The sequence below is a fragment of the Anneissia japonica genome, unplaced genomic scaffold (genome assembly GCF_011630105.1).
Source record: "Anneissia japonica isolate Jap-2015-1 unplaced genomic scaffold, ASM1163010v1 scaffold287945_len1679841_cov205, whole genome shotgun sequence".
Classification (NCBI taxonomy): Eukaryota; Metazoa; Echinodermata; class Crinoidea; order Comatulida; family Comatulidae; genus Anneissia; species Anneissia japonica.
In genome coordinates this window covers 1,456,308-1,476,625 of record NW_022753015.1, presented here as the reverse complement: position 1 = coordinate 1,476,625, position 20,318 = coordinate 1,456,308, and the positions used below count along the sequence as shown (strand labels likewise).

The window sequence follows — 20,318 nt, the reverse complement described above, 5'->3', positions numbered from 1 at the left end:
ACAATAAAATTTTATTTTTATTTTCTCCTCCATCTAGATGTTTTTGGCGAAGCCATTTACTACACATGAAAACAAAATTTAATTTTTAATTTTTTTCCACCCTCTCCTGACGATCTTTAAACAAATAAATTCACAAAACAAGCAACAAAGGAAGCATAACTTTTTCTTGTCATGGAAGTGAACATTGTGAATGTATTTATTTGGATTATTTTATCACAAATATTTAAGAACTACCGGTATATGTACTAAAAATAAAACGATGCAGTTTTTGTAACACAGAAAAATTGGCTTGTAAAAGCATGGTGTATTCAGTCTATCACATAAGTGAACATAGGTCTACATTTATTGTTTGACCTTAGATTAATGTGAAATTCTAATTTACTACTTTTTCCACTATCTGGTCCAATCTGTACTATACTTCCCTAGTCTGAGAATATGTTAATTTTCCAAATCCAAAAATATTTTGATTTGATATGATAGTCCGTCAAAGTGGCGATCCATGGATGGCAAGTTTTGATTTTTTTCAACAGGTAAGATTTTAATTGGAATAAAATAATCATGTTTATTACTTTTTTTATTGCATCATTAGGTCCTTGGCCTAGAAGTGGTAGCCAGCCCTCCCCTTCTGCTTCAGGGTATGCGGGAGGTGCTGGACCTGTGTCAACTACGGTGAATACCAGTGGAGAAAATCAGCTGCATTCATTGGTAAGAAGAATTTAATATTGCGGTATTTATAAATTTTGAAAAGGAATTCATTGTTAAATATGTATTTCAAGTATTGTTAAAGATAAATTTTGAAGACAAATATTGAGGGGCATATCCTTTTAAGCATTTGAAAGTCATAAGAAGTAATTTTTCATTCCAAAATTGGCTTTTTAAATGTAGAAGGCAAGCACTGAAAGACGGCTTATTTAAAACTGTACCAATATTTTTGTAAAGATATTCTGTAGTGTCTTTAAAAAGATATTAGATAAATCTTAACATTGAATTTGTAGACACAATTTTGAAATATCTTGAGTTAAACTCAGGATGATGTTGACAAGTTCTTGGCGAAGACAGGAAAACTGGCAATTATGCATTTCATCCTATTAGTTGTCGATTGATGCAAGTAGGTTGAGAAGCTGTGCTAAATTCTCCAATGAGTGGAGAATATTGTGGCTGATGACCCTTGACCTAGCATAATTTCTGTCATGGCAGCTGCTTTGCAATTCAAGTGCTAGGGTCTCCTGTACTTTGGTCTTTAAATTTTTATTGCATGCCTATGTCCCTTCTGAATGGAGATGTCCCTTCTGAATGGAGATTTGAACTCTGGTAAGGGAGTTGTAGAATATCTTAAGCAAATCAAATATTATTTCTTCTTTGCGTGATAGTGGGTTTCCCCATGGGTGTTGTATATTTTGGTGGTAGTAGTAGGCTCATGTGGGTCAGCTTGAAAAGGAAGAACACTTGTTTATAATAAATCTGCCCATTTGGTTATTAAAAACTTCCTGACACCAAAAAAGTGAACTTCCAAAAAGGTGGCAATCATTTTAGTTTTATTAAATTATAATTTAAACAAAATTTGTGAGTTAAGTTAATTGAATTTAAGTCTAACTGTATTCACTACTGTACTACTGTAATAAAGCTTGCATAGTCAACATCAATCATATTTGATTTCTACTTAACTGATTATATGATAATTATGTTTTCTGAAGATTACCGGGTAGTAGACAATTACAATTATAATAATATTTATTTGGCAAATACAGTATACAAAAGTCAAACATCGTTTACCCAGATAGGGAATGGGCGAGAGCCCAAACAAGATTGTCTCCCTATCCTTCAATGAAATTATCTTTAAAATGATTATCATCTTAATGTAATTATGTTTGATATTGAAGAAAAATCTTAAATAGATACAAAATGTTGATGATTCAATAATGAAGTTGTTTATTTAGAAGAACGTGCCAGGCGATAAAATGAAAGAATGTTTTATAAGAGGGCCAAAGTCATGTGACCTTCATATCACATTTCCATTGGTCAAATCCTTGAGGTTGTCTGCTGTCTTTAGCTTTGAAATGCTCACAAACTTGCTTTAATTAGCATTGATTATTTATCTTTGAGTTCACAATCAACAATAGTTTTTTAGAAGTTTAATTTGTTACATATGGTGCGTGAATAAATCCAAAAGTTTTTTATTATTTGGCTGGCAGGGGGCGCAGTTAATGTTGGTAAATTGCTGGTTCGCTAGGATTTTTCCAATTACAGGTACACGTTTGTTAATTGGTTAAATGATCAGTACAGAAGGGTACTATAGGACTGATAAGTCAAGTCCTTGTGTGATGACATCATTGTCAAAATATTAGTAAGCTATTATCAAGATGATGCTCTGTATCTTCATAAACGCTTCTAAAACTCTCTCCTCACTATCAAGTTTTTATGTGATAAATACCTTTTATTTGCCCATATATTGGCGTGATATGGCGTCATGCCCATATTTATGTATGGTATGACATAATCAAGCCCATATATGGTTCATTTGTCACACAAATTGTCACTTAGGCGAGACTTCTTTAATACCTTGTTTAACGAACCCGCCCACTGCAAATATTGATGATTTTGAATTTAAAAAAATTTTCCGCCACAAAAAAGTGGAAATTTTAGAAATAAATTGAAGTTTTTCTTTATTTTTTTTACACTCGCCACTGCCTTGAAATCTCCAAAGATATGTATATTTCTTTTTAATTATATAAATTTGAAGCATTTAACCATCCTATTTCACATTAAAAAATTAAAACTATTTGCTAAATAAGAAAACAAAATTTTATTTTTATTCCTCCATTTAAGTATTCATTTTGAATTAAATATCACCTACAAACTTGATAGATTTTCAGGGGAATGTAACAAGTATTAAAACATTTTTAATTTTTAATTGTTTTCATTTCAAGATTATTGAATTTTTCTGCTTTATTATTTAATGTTCTATAATTGGTTTTTGATTAATCATAAATAAAGATCCTAATCTAAGTTTCCTTCTTATTAATTGAAGATGAAATAACCATTTTGAAAACCTTGATAGCAAGGTATCGCTCAATGGCAGAGGAAACAACAAATTAACAAGTGCATTATCATTTTACCCTTTCTCCTTGCTATATTCTTATTTATTTTTACACAATAATTAGTTAATGTCACATTGATTAATATTTTAATTAATTTTTAAAAAACTTTAATGGCATATTAAAACTCTGCTGAGTGACTTGGCATCTTAATACATACAAAACTTATCATGTTAGTAGGAAAAATATGTTATATATATATATTTATATGCAATGTTAATTCTTTTAAATAGTAATAATTGTATGATTTAAATTATTTAAGTTGATGATTAGCTTTCTTCAAGATTGTTATAAAATAAACTTGATGGTTTTAAAGATCTGTTAGTAACTCTTTAAATTTAAACTTTATTCATAGATGGTATTCTCAATTTCCTTTGTTTGTACTTGGATGGTGAAATTTAGAAATAGGGTATTGAGTGAAAATCATGGAATTAATTTGGACAGTTGGACTGGGGTACTTGAGTTATTTAGTCACTGCACAGTGTCACTTGGACTGTCACAAGTCCAGGTGATGAGTATCTTCAATACAGGTCTTGACAAGTTTTACACCTCTTCAGGTCAGTTTTAGGGGACTATAAACTCTAATGCCCCTTGGGACAGAAACCACTATCACCCTTAATATTCGTTTTGGGACAGTTATAACAATTCTCACCCTTCTAATGTCCTTTGGGACATAACAAATCTTACCCTTCTTTTTATGCCCCTTGGGACAGGAAACAGTTCTCACTCTCTTCAAAGTTTGACTGACTTTGTTTTTTAGACAGATACCGCATATCTAGGCCTATACCTTGTCTTTAATAATTTATTTCAAATTATTATCTCTTTATATGTTAATGTTATTATTTCAGTACTTATTGATATTAGATAGTTATTATTGTCTTGCTTACAAAGGAGATATTTTAACCTCATAATTATTAATTTATTATACTGTAGCAATTTGTCATTTTTGAAATATAATTTGAAACCCAACATGTTTGGTAATATCATAATTCTTGGGATTTTAAAACTTTATTTGGGCAAGAAAGAAAAAAAAAGTCTTTGAAATTACTGTATTCCGATTTTGATTCTTGAGAATGATTTTTAAGTTACAGTATTTGAATATTCTAGTATTGTAGGCCTTGTATCTTATTTTATTCCTTCCCTTTCAAAACAAAAAGTAGTACTTTCACAGTCTGCATATAGCAATGAAAGTTGGTGGTGTTATCTAGTAAGCAACTTATTTTACAAAAGCTATTCTATACCTGTGTTCATTTCCCAAGCTGCTGGCTATTTTGTCACCTGTCTAGGGCTAGGACCCAAAGGGAAGGCTGACCCTGTTAGCTAGGTTTGGCCAGCCTCAGTCATGCTGGGTATGGCAGTTATTAGAATGGACTCTGCTAGGCCTAAGGTTGCAATAAAAACAAGCATAGAATTCTCTACGAGATGCAAACAGCCAAAGGCGAAACTCAGAGGGTTTCCGGTGAAGCTTAAAATCCAACCCATTTGCGGAGTAAAATTTATCATTGACGGTATACTTAAGGAGTCTTGTATTACCTATTTGGTAGATTATGTATTAACCTGACAAATTATAAATTGGTCATAAGAAACCATCAATAACAAGGCCTTTTATTGATGAATATTTTTCGCATATTAAAATCCTAATATCAGAGTTTAAATTAGTAACTGCAAAGTGGTGAGGTACAATTTGCTGAATATCACACATGCCTGCTTAATGCCTCAACTTTCTTTGTTAGACTATTATTAGGAAGCTAGTAAGTGAATATAACCTCAATTTGATTTGTCTTTGGAATTTGTGAAGTGATAAACCAGTGTTTTCTAAGCCGTTGTAAACAAATTTGTGCAAAATCATGATAACTTAGGGGTAGAAGGGGTAGTCTAGGGATCACTATCATTTTGGATTGATTTTAATATTAACAATTTATCAAACTGAAATACTGAATGTTACAACCACTCCAATCGCAATGCCAACATGATTCAGAGATATATGTATTTTTATTAGGTTAATAGGTCATTAGGCTATGGTAGAAGTCAGCAACCAATCATTTGTCCTCTTTGAGGTTATAAGGCCACATAAGTTAGTATAAATAGATCACATACACTGTCAAGACAAACTTTTAACTTGTGAACATTCACAAGTGAGCAAGTGTTGATCAATGCAATGTCAACAGTTATGGCTCAAGTGGTCTCCTTATTTTGTGGCGAGAGTTAACAGGTGGCTGAACTGTTGTAAGGGGGATGCAAGCTGTTGTAAGTGTTGGTGCGTGAATTGATTTGACATAGTTTGACACCCTAGCTGGTTTATGCTTTGCCATCTGCACCTTATACTATAGCCTCCAGACATAGAAAATTGATCTAAATTAATGTAATGAAATTGTAACAAATACCATTTAAACATTTCTGACAATTGAATTATCTTATCACTAATAAATATCAAATGGTTTAACATTGACTTTTTGGAAAATTAGAAATGATTCACAAAAAAAATAAAATAAAAGTTAAGGCTTCATTAAGAACAATTATATTAGGAAAAAGTTTTACAGTTGGTAAAATTTGTTTTGTGAAATTGTGGTGAGTGATTTTCAAATTATTTGTTATGTCATAGTTTTGAAATTTTTTGCATCACCGAATAACATTTATAAAGTGAACTGTGAACCTTAAAGCTACCAGAAAGAAACTATTCTCCTTCTATTCATTGGTCCTCTGTAGAATACAAATCCTGCAAAAATCATGATATTTTCTGCATGACTTAAAACAACTTTCATCCACTGAGCCAAGTAATGAGACTTAGTTGTGGTGCATTACTCATCACATAAGTGATCAGTCACTGGCTGTTAAAGGAGAATGCTGAGAAAAAAAAATAATTGCTGAGAAAAAAAAATGCTGTATGGATATAAAAACCTAATTAAAACATAGAGAATAAATCGGATGTAATAATAAGATTAAATGATGTTCATGTACATATTGTAACTCTTAAGAATCCAAGGATTAATTCCAGGAAAAGCCAAATAGAGATGATTGAAAAATTGTTTTTATGTTATCGTTCGGCACATTTTATGGCATCGTTTTGTTTCTTTGGCCTTTTTTTTTATTAATTTTTTTTATTTCTTCACCTTATATTTATTTTCTGTTTTATATATTAATTTAAATTGATTTATTTTCTTTAAATTAAGAATGATTTGATTTATAGTTCTCATATGCATAGGCCTATTATCTATTTTTACTTTATTTGATTATTTGATTTGGGCTACTTTATTCTTAACCCTTTTTTTTCTTTCTTGTTTTAATGTCTATTTTGCCTATTGTGTTTTAATCATGCTCAATTCATTTACATCTTTAATTGTAATTTAATTTTAAAATTTATATTAAGTTTTTTATATAATTTTGAATTAATTCTTTATGTAAATTTTGAATTGAGAGGTTGTTATTTATTTTACTGTAAATTAATTAGTTTAATACTCTCTTTAGTTTTGTTATACTGTGTATTGAGGGTCCCTAATGATCAGATTCAGCTGGATGGACCGCCCTCATTAAAGATTGTTGAAATAAAAAATAAAATAAAATAAAAATACAATCAATTACAGATATCAATTTTTGTTTAGAGAGGGTGCAATCCTTGTATTTTAATATCAATAATGATCATTGATGTATTTCCAATATTATTATTAAGTTGCTTAATGTTTCTCAAGAGTGGAATGAAAGAATGCTTTAAAATGATATACCATTTGATTATCTATAGAGGGTGCAATTCTTTTATTGCAGGACAAATCATTGATGCATACATTGGTATATTTATTATTTATAAATTGCTTATATAATTTTTTTCAGAGTCGAATGGAAGAATGCTTAAATGATGCAATTCATGTTTTACAAAGACACGCAGAATTACCCGCGCAAGGAATGAATCCAATGGCACCCGGAATTCCACCGGGAATGATAAATGGATTACCCCCACATTCCAGCTCCGGTATGCCACCCGGAATGTCCCATCCTTATGGTCACCCGTCACAGTACGGTGTTGAGCATCCTCACATGGTAAGATAAGTTGATATATTTTATGTATAAGATGTTATTCGATGAAAAATGATTACATATGTATAAATATTACTTGATTATTTAAAATAATTGACAGAAACCTGCCCCAAAACATATGTTGCTCAGTTAAAGGGAAGGGGTAAGAGAACAGTGGTGGTTGACTGCATAATAATATATGAATATATTTTTGAAGATTGTTGTTTTAGCATTTGTCATAATCCAGAGAGTGTACCTGTAATTGGTTGCCTGTCAGTTTTGACGTGATTCACAAACACAAAAAATATCTGACTTAAATAACATAAAGTTAACTTTTGTGTTTTTTAAGTCTGATGGTTGTTTTGTTTAAGTATTAGGAAATATTAAAAATTATTTATAATCAAAATATTTTGGCAGATTTAGTAAGGAAGATGAAATCTATCGGCGAATGAACTTCACTGCTGAAACTAAATTGGCTGATCTAAGCGCTATTGGCTTGATCCCATCAAAATCTCAGCACTTTCACGCTGTCTTGCCATTCTGCCAATTGCAAGACAGAATTACCCCTGCTGCTCTCTTGCCATTCTGCCAATTGCTATATCAAATTACCCCCTGCTACTTGCAAATATTATTTAAATTGATGGTGTTAGTACAAGATGGGCAAACCGTGGACAAACCCACCACCCGCGGCGACAAGATAATTTAATGAATCACAATAACTTTGCGATATATACAGAGTCGTCTTCATTATTTTGGAGGTGATAACATTAGCTCCATAGTATTAATAGCTCATAGTGTGTTAAATTGTATCGTTTATAATTTAGTTTAGTAGGCAACATTATATAGTTGGATCACAGACCTACATGGTTAGATTATTGAGACAACATGGAGTAAGTTAGGTAACTGCTGTTAGTTACTTCAACTCTCCCGAGCACAGCTCTCAACTAATGACCCATGTTGCTTTTCACACCTCACTGAAGCCAGAAGCGTGGATAGCTGTTTTAGCAGTTCATCTTTACCCTTTTTAAAAGAATTTATAATTTAGCGATCTAAATCCAAGTATTGGATTTGCCGTCATAAATTATTTAAAGATGATAAAAAGATGAAATATTTTAAAAAATGTAATATATATTTTTAAAAAGAAAATCAAAGTTACGAAAATTTTTTTTAAATGACTGAGTAATGTTATGTTTCTTGTTGATTAATTCTTTTTGATTTTTTCCCGAGTTTAAAAATTAATATCGATATTGTTTGTAGAACTTAGTGTACAATTTCATGTCAAAACATTCCATGTGTTAGAGATTTGACCTATGACATGGTAATTAATTAAGTCTGGACTGACCAATAGGAGGGCCCAGTGAGAGCCTCCTGATCCTGGTGGATTTTACGGTGCCTGTTTGTAAATGTCGGCTTCTTAAGTGTGCTCACACTCTGCTGTGGATAATTATAAAATGGCAATTAATCCCAGTTTCACCATAGTTACATCATGTACACAACCATGTGGTCCTTGTTAAAGGGATGGCAATCGGAAATCAAATAAAAAAAAAGAGCTCACAATTTGTAGGAGCAATGTATTGATGTTCTCCTAAATTGATTTAATAGCATTGAGAAATCTCTTTGACAGTGTCTAGCAGCAAGCAATTGTTAATGTGTAATTTGCCAGATAAATCTCACAATACCAAGGACGTAAATGTATAACACGCTTAGAACAAAGGCATGATTAACATAAACCACTATGTATTGTACAATAAACCCAGTGTGTAATTGTAAGGCCCAATAAAAAAAATTATTAGTTTATCACCCCCACGCGCATGTCTTCTATGGTACTGGAAAAAATTTTTATAAAAAAATTTTTTTTTTAAATTTTTTTAAAAATTTTATTTATTTATTTTTTTTCATTTATTTTATTAAATAGTTAGTAGATATTGTTTGCATTATCTAAATCACGTTTTACTTTGAATATCACTGCACCAGCAAACAACCCAAGGGTGATATTTGGCTTTAGCAAAATAAAAAATAAAAAAAAAAACTCCCTCCCTCATCACTTTTCCTGCCCAGATAAGGTGATAAACTAATAATATTTTTTATAGGGCCTAATACTCTTATTTTTTAAAGGAACCAAGTTTGATATTAAGTCATTCTAATCCAATTTTAAGATTGTTAAAATTCCCAAAATTTAAGAAAGTTAAACATTGGAGATGAATTACTTTCAGCTTTGTTGTATAACCTTCCCTCCAAAAGTCATGTAATTTATGACTATTTATTTTAGTGAATGTGTGAGAACATTTAATTAAATTATGTGGAGCAAGCCAGTAACAGATAGCTAACTGAGTGATTTTTATCATTCATGTTCATGTTTATAATTACATCTAAAAATCAAAACATGTCTGGTTTTTGAAAATTCTCATTGTTTGAATTGCTAGTGTTACGAATTTCAAAAGTTGGTTTTAGTAAAGTTGGGCCTTTTCATCTTTTTTATTACCTATATTTTACGTTGGTATTCCATCCTTTCATATTATGCAAAAGTAGTTTATTTGAGAGGTTAATCTAGTTGTAATTAGAGCTTTACTTAAGCAGTGGTCGCTAATGAAACCTGACTATGTGTTGACTGGGTTTGGTTCATAGATTGCTTGCATCTACTTCCTTTATAAAGTTGTAGGTGAAAATATCTGTGATGGCGGTTGAAGGCCAGGGAGACAGGAAATTACTACTAAATCGTTGGGTCTTGTTTTCGAGCCTCCATTTCTGGTATGAACCGCCAGGGAAATGGCTGTACTTCAACATTTGACATCAGCATAGGAGTAGGAAAACGGTTTCACACTTGCAGGCAGGCTGAAAGAGCAGACTGGCCTTTGTCAAAGTCGACGTACAAACTGCAGATAGATACTGCATACGTGCTGTCAACTTGCCTTGTTCGTCTCTTGAACACTGCTTTCAACACTTGCCCAGCTGTCTAATGTGAATTATTAGAATATACTCCATACGTTCAACGTGACATCACGTTCTTCCACGCCAGTATAAGAACGAATTTGTAGCATGCTCTCTCCAATTCGACTTCCGCCCTGGGAGATATTAGTTGCTGCAAGTTTGCGAAGGATTTAGTACAAAATTCACCTTTTCGTGGTCTTTTAACTGTTCGCCACCTTCTTGTGGAAGCATTTTGTAAGGGGAGCTAGTCGGGGTAGCCGTGCAGAAACTGTTGGCAGGAGCTTGTATTTGCCGCATAACACCTGATCGAGTATCGAGTAAGCAGTATGTGGAACCCTAATCACTTGTACGCAAGCCCGTATGGCATGACACCTGCAGAAAGTCACTACTACGGTTTCTACCCAGAGATGATGGTAAACCACCTGCTTTGCCTATATTTCTAATTTTATATAGTTGACTGCAGCTCAGATGTCCCCTTCAGCTGTTTTTCTGAGCTGTTAGCAGAAGAATCAGCTGGAAGTATTAGTGATCTTTTCCTGTCACGGTTCCTATGTGCCTGTAACATCTACAATATTTGAGTGTTTAAAATAAGATTCTTATATTGCTTGTCCATAATTTTCGTGTTTGTAGTACTGCCAACTAGGGCTGTGTGATTTTAGGCTTCAGCATTGCATCTGTAACACCCATTTGGTTGAGTCAGGATTCATAAGATATTCAGAGTCGGTAGGAATTTTTAACATGGCCAGAATGTAAGTTGGAGCGCTGTTTAGAATCAACTGAATTTGTTTTATTTTTGTATGTTACTGTGCTTAACAGCTATTCTAAATTATGTTAACATTTTGGGGACAATATCTCATTCAACTAAGATATTAGGAAATTTCATTTTTCATAATTAGCTGATTTTACTTGGAAGATTAAATAGCTTATATTCAAGTAGGTGTTATAAATCTTTAATTTCTAGCAAGGAACAGAATTCACGGTGATTATTTGCACGTTTCATTCCAAGAAGCTTTGTGCATTTCTTATTACCTTTGCTCTCATTTCCTGTTGATTATTTTCTTAAGCGTTGTTGAAAGCTCTTTGCCAAATTGTTAACCAACACTTTTTTAGGCCATCATTGTATTAACATACTTGACTAGAATATTCTCAATTTTAATTAGAGTTGTGATAAAATAAAGAAAGCTGGAGCTAGGCCCAACAGATCATCAGTGGCCTGATTTATTATGATTGTGATTGGGGCCATTGAACCTCATAATCCTCAACAAGTTTATATAAATATAGGTTGGAAGTATGTGACCCTAAGCCTAGCTTCTTGGATTTAGGCCTACATTCTTCCTTGGCCCATTCAATTTTCTTTTACTTTCAGTTCAGCAGGAATACCTCCTATCATTGGTCATAACTTTCAGTTCAGAATAAAAACATTTTTCCAACGGAAATATCGTTTTTGATTTCATGGCATGCATTTTATTTTAAGCAATATAAATTTAATCTTGATAGCTGTTTTTTTAAGGGTGTCATTACCATTTCAAGATAATGTCATTCTTAATGTTATTGCGTAGATTCATATAATTGATTATGCGTATGAAAAGTCTACATATATTCCCAGGTGAGAGCTGAGTGTACTTGTGGTATTAGAAATTAAAAATGTATTATCAGCAACTGACCACTGACTAAACCTTTTCATATTTCATTTTTGATTCTTTGCTTATTATAAGTACAAGATACCTTTTAATGTTTGAATTTGACATTTACCATTTAAATTTAGGTCGCTTAGAATCATTTCTCCGTATTTGCATAAATTTCCTTATCTTATTTTTGTTGTAATAAGATCAGATATGCTGTATTGAATTAGTTATTTTTTTAGGTTAAGCATTTTTTTTTTACCTTGAAATACATTCTAAGCTTGCAATATCTTGTATCATATATTTTGTTTGTTATTGATTTGTTTTCTGTATTTTTAGGGTGGACCTCCTTCATCAGTGCCTGACAACCACCGAAGTTCGGTATCTGGACCCCCACTCCCACCATCAGAAATTGCTCAGCCACAACAACCCTTCAGCTGTAAGTCTGCTCAAAATGCATATATTTTTGTCACACTCAGTTAACGTGTGTAATAGGTTTATCTATGATTTATGAATGTACATACCATAGAAAATATGAAAATTATATTTTGGCTTCGTTGGAGAGCATGTTGAAACACCAAGGTCATCAGAAAAGCCTGGGAATATTTTACCACACAAGCATTATAGGAAATCATAGGTTTGGCCGATGGCTATTAAAACAGATATCTAACACCAAACAACAAATACACCAACCAATCAAAGCATTGCTTCTGATGACTTCTGTTATATTGTTTAAGGAAAACATGATACTATATCTTTAAAAAAAAAAACTTTAAACATGGTGTATATACTTAGTCAGGCTCTGGAGGAAAAATATTTTTGATATGTTGTACAACTGATTTTTCTAAGACACAAAAAGGGTGTTTGATGAAAAAATTGGGGACGGTGAATGAGATACAGATGTTTGAACATTTAAAAACTGGGGGTGTAACCGCCCTTTTCACCCAGTTATTAAATGTTCAAAAATCTGAATCTTGTTAACCATTCCAAGTTTTTCGTTAAACACCCTTTTTGATTCATAGAAAAATCAGTTACAACGTATCAAGAAATGTTTTTCTTCCGGAGCCTGACTGAACTTATACATTGGTATTTTGGTTTTATTTATTTTTATTAGTTGACAACTAATATTGAGTGCTTGTTTTCTTTATTTTTGGATACCTTTGTGTCTGAGCCTGTTGATTTTTCTTTAAGTTGGCTGACGGTACATTAGTTAGTTGCCTTAGGTATAGAGTACATCTGTGTTTTTGGAGTTGTAATCTAAACTGGTAAAGAATACTTCAAGGACCTTGATATCCTGGGCTGAAATTAATCTGATGGTGATCATATCATGGAGTATCTAGCACAGACAGTTAATCTGTTGGTCTACTTTTACCAGTCAGATGCTGACCAGCTGAAGTCCTGGTCAAATCATGGTGGGTGTCCCGGATTGCCACATAGGTGTCGCTAAAGACACATAATCACATCCGTTAAGTTTGTCTTAAAAAGACATCTCAATTGATAGTCTTTCATGATAAAGGGATGCTTGTATTTTCACCTTTCTTAGAAGTGTTTCTATTGAGCATAATGTTAGGACATGCATTCTTCTTTGTTCATTTTGTCCTTGGTGGTAGAACTTTATTTAGAGCTTAACTACTGAGGACGTGTTTAATTATCCTGTTAGAAAGGATGTACACACGCAGTAAATGTCTTGCATGCGAGATGGTTTATTTTTCTAGGACCAACGAGTTCTAGCAAAGCTTTTAATTCTTGATGCTTTGAAAACAAACTGGTTTTTTTAAAATCAGAATTGCCCAGTAAGAGGGAAGTGTTGTTCACAAATGATAAACAAAATGATGAAATCAGTTTATTAGAGTTTATTTAATTTAGTTATTTTTATTTCAATTATGAAATAATGAAACAATAAAAAATCTGACTGATGTGGTATAACCTTGGGATTACAAGTCAATGAAATTAATCACATAATGTGTTCATAATTTATTATTAATTTTATATTGATTACGTGGATGTTGGCTGTCTTGTATTTGTCTGGACTAAAGTTCAAAGCCCTTTTTGGAAGTGCATTTAATATCAATATACATAAGCATCCAATTAGCAATCAGCTTTTAAAATAGAATCAACTATAATGTGGGAAAACATCCAATCAAACATAACAAGAGAAATAGATTTTTTCCCCTTTGATTATCAGCTCACCTTACAATATATTTTCAACCAATAAACGAACAGCATTCACTTTTAAAAAAAGAATGAAGTGTTCACGTCAGGATTTAATAGCGTGTTAAAAGATGGTTCCCCATGAACTTTGTAATCAGTTGCTTGCTGCAAGTCTAACCAGAAATGTAGCATTTCCTTTTGTGTCTAACCGAAATTGCTTTACATTTGAGAATAGAAATGGGTTTTTTTTTTGTTTTGATAGAAACAATCCAAATCTTGGCTACATATCTTAGTTACAGTATATGGTATATTTTGATGCTTGCACATGCTCTTATGGGCTGCTGGCTTGCTAGTGTCTAGGGATGCAATTTCTCAAGGGCTATACACTTTCTGGTTGGCTACATACCGTACATTTCCCATGGTCTATGTAAATTGCTTCTCTGTATGTAGGCATTGCTGCTGTTGGTCTTCTGGTATATTATTAGTAATAGTTAAGTATTAGTGGTAGGAGATTAAGGATCGTTGGTGATCACTTGCATATTTTTTACTCCCTACAGAATGTGGAATTAGGTCAGTGGTCAAAGGGCAGTTGTACTGGACAGCTGACTCACAGGTCACACTATTGGACTAGTTCTTTCCAAAATGTGATCACTCTCTGCGGTGTTTGTTATTAACTAGAAAAATAAAATACTGGAAAAAAATCTTGCCGTTTCTAGGTAGATTAATATAAGGGAGAAATGTCTGTCATTCATTATTAATGCAAATTAAAGAAGGTATAAATTTATGCACAGGTATACCTCAGTTACCTGGTAAACCTTTCAACATCCTCATCCCTAATATAGCATTTTAAACTCCTGTGGAGAGGATAATAACCTGTCGACATATGTCACTTATACGTCATTGCTTAGTATTATTAATTGGACATTTCATATTGAAGGCTGTTGATGATTTTAAGACAGTAATGAGAAGGAGTGTCCTAAGTTGAGGCTTACTTCGGTCATTATTCGGCAATTGGTTATGCACGGGTTGAGGTGTAGACTTGATTGGAATGAGACAGAGGTCAGGGGTGAGGCTAGGAGTTGACAAGCCCATCATTATTTCTTGACTTCTTCATCATAACCTGTATCATCTGTATGCTCATCACCATTACCTGCGTTGGTAGGACTCTTTCATGTGTAGCCATTAACCTAGTCTGCAGGTGACTAAACCTTTAAAGGTAAACTGTCAATCAGTCTGAACTCACTCAGCAATATTCTCACCGCGGATCTGAGTCCTTCCCTTAAATATCCGAGATTATCTATTCAATTCTATTGCAAATATCTCAGATGTTTTGCTTTCTCTATTTCATCCACTTCACTAACAACTTACTTCATAGGCCTTTAGTCCAAGGAAGATAACCATTTACCCAGCCCATTCACTGATATGACTTAATTCTATTATTTTTGTTATCTTAATCATTCTTAAAATTCTAATAATATGATACAAGTCTCATACTGGTTGTACAGTAGTTGTCTTTAATGAAATTGAGTGTTTGTCAATCAAGTTTTGTTGTTCTATTGAAATCTTGTATAATGTAGGCATCTTATACAGGGACATGTTCCCTTTTGCTTACAAGACTCTTTTTGTTTGAGTTTTGAGTGAAATAAAAGGATAAATTATGAATAGAATCGTATGCTTCGTAATAACCCAGAGTCGTACTTTTTTTGTATTTTTATTTTTTACTTTATTATTATTATTTTTTTAATTTGTTTTTATGGTAGTTTATTATTAAAAAATATTAAATGAGTTATTGGTTATATTTGCAGCAGTACAGAATGACCTGATGGGGCATGATGATGATGGGTTAAAGATCGAGAAGGTGAAAAGTAAATCAGTTGGTGCCAAGCCAAAAAAGGAGGAAAAAATGGACATAAGCAAACCAGAAGACAGTAAAAGCAGCGATAGTAATCGCTCAAATAATTCGGGGAAAACAAAGAAACGGTAAGAAGAGTTTGATTTCATAATATAAAACAGTGAATGACTTTCCACTTACAGAATGGAAGGGATGCTTCCCTAAGCGTTTTGTGAGGCTTAGTGAGTTGGTTTTATCTTTGAACCAAACTTGGGTTTGAAAAAAAAAGCATTTTCACCACCAAAATACAGTTGCACCCCTCTTGACTGATGACTGTGTTCACATTGAAGGATCATTGCAGGCTAACTAGTATAACAAAGAAGAAGGAACTGCACACATTATGAACAGGACTATATGATTACAGTTAAATTCGCAATTCCTTTCAGTTTTACATTTTATGTTGGGGAAAATACTTTACTAATTAAATTTTCTTTTTGGTAGAACTACCGATGATCTAAGCCTAGATGGAGAAGTACCAAAAGTAGAGAAGGAAAAAGAGCGACGAAGCGCCAATAATGCCAGAGAAAGGATCAGAGTGCGGGACATCAACGAAGCATTTAAGGAACTGGGTCGTATGTGTCAGTTACACCTAAATACGGATAAAGCACAGACAAAGCTTCTGATACTACATCAAGCCGTGAATGTAATAACCAGCTTAGAATCACAAGTTAGAGGTAAGCCAGTCAATATCAACATTTATTTATCTATTTGAAAGACTTTATTCAATTCCAAAAATATTTTGCTGGAAAACTCTGTCAAACATTGTGTAATATACTATGTAGGGAGGGGAGAAGGCTACAAGTGATGTGTCTTCATCAAATTTAAATTCTACTGACCAAGTGTAATAGCATTGAAGGCCCGTATTTATACTTCTCGAATGATGCTATATATATTTTAAATATTATTGCTTCTGTATTAAGTAACTTAGTACATGAAAGCAATATGTAAATAAACCCACTTGTGTAATTAATAGTTTTAAATTCTGTTAACATTGATGTATTTTTTTTACCAACAGATCGCACTTGTGTAATTAATAGTTTTAAATTCTGTTAACATTGATGTATTTTTTTTTACCAACAGATCGCAATTTAAATCCAAAAGCAGCGTGCCTTAAAAGACGAGAAGAAGAAAAAGTTGACGAGTTGCCTAACCGTGGTCTGGGGCCAGCAGGTGACCACCTTGGGCCGCAACATGGTCTTCAAGGTAGGTAAGTTCCAAACACTTCTTTATTCTGTTCTCAAACCCAGTCAAACCATATATTTAAGCATCTAGGGTCAACTTTATTTAAAGTAAAGATATATATTATTTTAGTTTTGAAGATTTAATTTATGACTTTGATACCATAACCATGGATTATATCCTTGAGCTTACAATTTTTTCTAACCAGTATTGAATTAAGCTAGGCATATTATATAGTAGAAGTAAATGAAATATCCAACATGTGTTTATGGTAACACAACAGTATTTTTTTGCCTAAATTATACTCTTACTCCTAAGAACATTGTTGGTGGCAAATTATGCTAGTATGTGATGTAGCCATTATTTTAAGCTAAACAATACAGATATTGGCTTACATCATCTTAAAATATACTGTATATATATATTTTAATTGGTTAACAAGTATAGTGCGCTGCAGTTTTTTTTGCACTCTTTGCTTATGTTTTGATAGTGGTTGTAAAAATGATTTATTGACAGTTTGGCTTATTTTACAGGTTCTTCTAATCTCCTTGGTGGTAGTATACCTGGTGGCTTGTCAAAATCAGTCCTACAGTCTGGTTTCACCGGCATCATGGACAGCATACTGAATCAGCACCCAGCTCATCTACAACAAATGAACGAGTACGGCATTCACCATGGCCTGGACCTAACCCAGGTTCCTGCATCATCATCAACAGTCACTACTATGTCCAGATCCTTAGAGATATTTCGCGGCGATTCGATGCAGACATCGGCTTCTCAGATTGCCCACGAACCATTGACGCCCGAAGATAACTTATCTGCATGAACAGGACTAATTTATTGAAGGTTTTGTAGCCATTTTGAGAGGCATGCTCACCAGTTTTTTGAACATTATGTGTAGATATTGATACAAAAACTTGAGTGAACAGATGGGGAATGAAAAGCAATGAGGAATCATGCGACTCGTTTCAAACTTATTTTCTAAAAATTAATTGAGTTGTTGACGGGACAGCATTGCAGGTGCTGGTCAGGGGTGGTGCACTTCGCATCTTTGATGGATGCTTTTTTTTATATAATTAAAATAAAAACCTCATTTGTTTTAATCATTTGATTTTTTTTAACCTACCACCAGTCATGCCTAAACGTTTGATAAATGTTTGTGGTTTTTGTTGTTTTTGTTTCTCCCTCCAAATAAAGTTGGCGGTCGGGTCAGACGGTGTCAGAAGATATCTGATGACTGCCTAGCATGCAACACTTTACCAAGTGTTTGTATTTTAAGTCCATGTAAACATTGGAAGCTTAATTATGATTTGGAAAAATTAATATCAAATATAATTATCCAAGCTAAATAATATATTTTTTCTTGATTTTAAAATGAATGATAAAATTGCTATATTTTAATGAACCAGAGTGTTTATCTGGTAAAAGAAGCCTCTCTTTTGAATCGACACTGGACCGTTAAATTAATTTTTTTCTTGATCTAGGAGTCTTTGTCTTTCAACCCACCATGTGAGGGAGCTTTCATCAAATGTCGTAGTGTTCAATAAATAGTATGCTTTTAATGAAGGTTATTGACATTTTTACAGAAATTGGTTTTGGTTTTGGTGAACAATAATAATTTTAAAAAACCTCAACAATCTTGAATATGTGGAGAATAGTGTTTTCCCACAATGCCTTTTGTTGTATTGTAAAATACTTATATGTCTTCCCTTGTATTTTATTTACGATTTCCATTGATAATAGATTTAAGACTCTAGGAATGAACTCATTTAGGTCTTATTTTGGTATTTATGTTCAATAGTGTTACACTGGTCTCCAGAATGGGCCAATGTAAATAACTGTCAGCTACTGAATTACCCAGAATTCATTAGTTTGGGTTTATTTTACCACCAGTTTTCCTGTAAGAGTTCACAATGTGTGCTGCAAGTTAAGGATTCCTATCCTTAGTCACTTGTCAAGTTTCTTTAGGTATAATTTCCAACATTTGAACTCTGGTCTAACCTTTGATACTTTGACCTCATGCTGTGACATGGCATGTCAAAATGCCCTCAAATTGGTAAACCAGGAGTATATTCAATCTTTGTGACAAATTAATTTATAGAAGAAATATAAAATTGTTCAATTGCTAATTTTAATAATTATTTTTTCCTTTATTCTTGTTTGATATTAAGAATTTAAAATCAGAGCACATATAGCATTTGAACCTTCTTTTGTTAAATGTTGATTTTAAGCATATTCTTTGGTGAATTGGTCTGTAAATTTGATTGACAGAAACCTTGTTACCTATGTAGTCATTTTTTTAAATAGACACCATCATTCCAGAAAAACCTGCCACTTCTGGGCTGGTATAAGCTTGGATTTAGTCGGCAATTCTGGTTGTAGAATAGTTTTTATATATTTTTTTTCTTTTGTTCTTTAAGTGTAGGTTAGTATTTTTAAGCATCATGATATGTTGCATAGCACCAAGCAGGGAAACATTTTACCTGTTGATGTGGAAAATGATACCTTTTGTTATCATGTCTCTTAATTAATACTTGGGGTTCCCCGGCCACTTCGTTCCCCCTTCCCCCCATTTTCTTCATGGCACCAGTTTGTGTACTAATTGACTTGCTACTAATGAAATTGTAATTTATTGTCAGGTAACAATTGTATTTAGTCCCACAGGAGTGGATGGACTAGGATGAATTTGTTTCTTGCACTGTGTAGGTTTTGGCACAAGCCTTGATTGGGAATTCATTTTTTAGCATTCAGCTTTGGGATAGCGCCCCCAATGGACTCACTGTAAATAGTCAGCTGTTTAGAAATAAATGTGCCATCTTTGTAACAACAGAATATTGTTTCAAGTGTTTCTTACTTTCAGTGAATCATATAATAATGCAAATGGTATTTTATATATTTATAAATATATAATTTGGCTATATACACACATTTAGGCATACATACACACATTTATCAATCAATCAATCAACTTTTATTTCAGAATTTCCTCCATAACAAATACAAAAATGGAAAAGATAAATAATATTACAGACTGTAGGCAGTTATAAAACCTGCTCAATACAAAAGTGTATTCCATTTGGAAAACATAGTCGAGTAATATAATACTGACTTGACAACATATATATATATTATATACAGTATATGTTATTGTTACTGTTTATATATTAGAGAGAGAAGTGTTATTGTGATGTGAATGACATGTGTAAAGAGAGGCAAACATAAATGGTATATTGCATATGGACACAAGCAAGCCTTAATCTCAAATTAAAGCCTTATATCTTTACCACTGCATTACACAGCTTCCATTCCATGCTTACATACATGCATACTATACTATACTATACATACGGTAACCAATGACTTTATTTTAAAGCGTTTAAAACCTGCATATATAGTTACAGTACTTAATAGTTATTGGCCATACATCCACTTTGCCAAGTAAAC

At 32.8% G+C, this 20,318-nt stretch overlaps 1 protein-coding gene across 4 annotated transcripts in view; it reads left to right on the top strand.

Moving 5' to 3' along the window:
- The window catches only part of LOC117122657 (transcription factor 12-like), a 115,600-nt gene extending 95,894 nt beyond the window's left edge, over positions 1-19,706 (top strand). For 2 of the 4 annotated variants that reach the window (XM_033268337.1, XM_033268338.1), the window contains exons 15-21: positions 590-705; positions 6,921-7,127; positions 11,993-12,092; positions 15,610-15,784; positions 16,137-16,369; positions 16,776-16,898; positions 17,408-19,706. In XM_033268337.1, the coding sequence (XP_033124228.1) occupies positions 590-705; positions 6,921-7,127; positions 11,993-12,092; positions 15,610-15,784; positions 16,137-16,369; positions 16,776-16,898; positions 17,408-17,700 (1,247 nt within the window). In that variant the 3' untranslated portion in view covers positions 17,701-19,706. Of the gene's footprint in view, positions 1-589; positions 706-6,920; positions 7,128-11,992; positions 12,093-15,609; positions 15,785-16,136; positions 16,370-16,775; positions 16,903-17,407 lie in introns of all 4 variants that reach the window. The other 2 variants (XM_033268339.1, XM_033268340.1) reach the window with 2 other exon arrangements.
- The last annotated feature ends 612 nt before the right edge of the window (positions 19,707-20,318 follow it).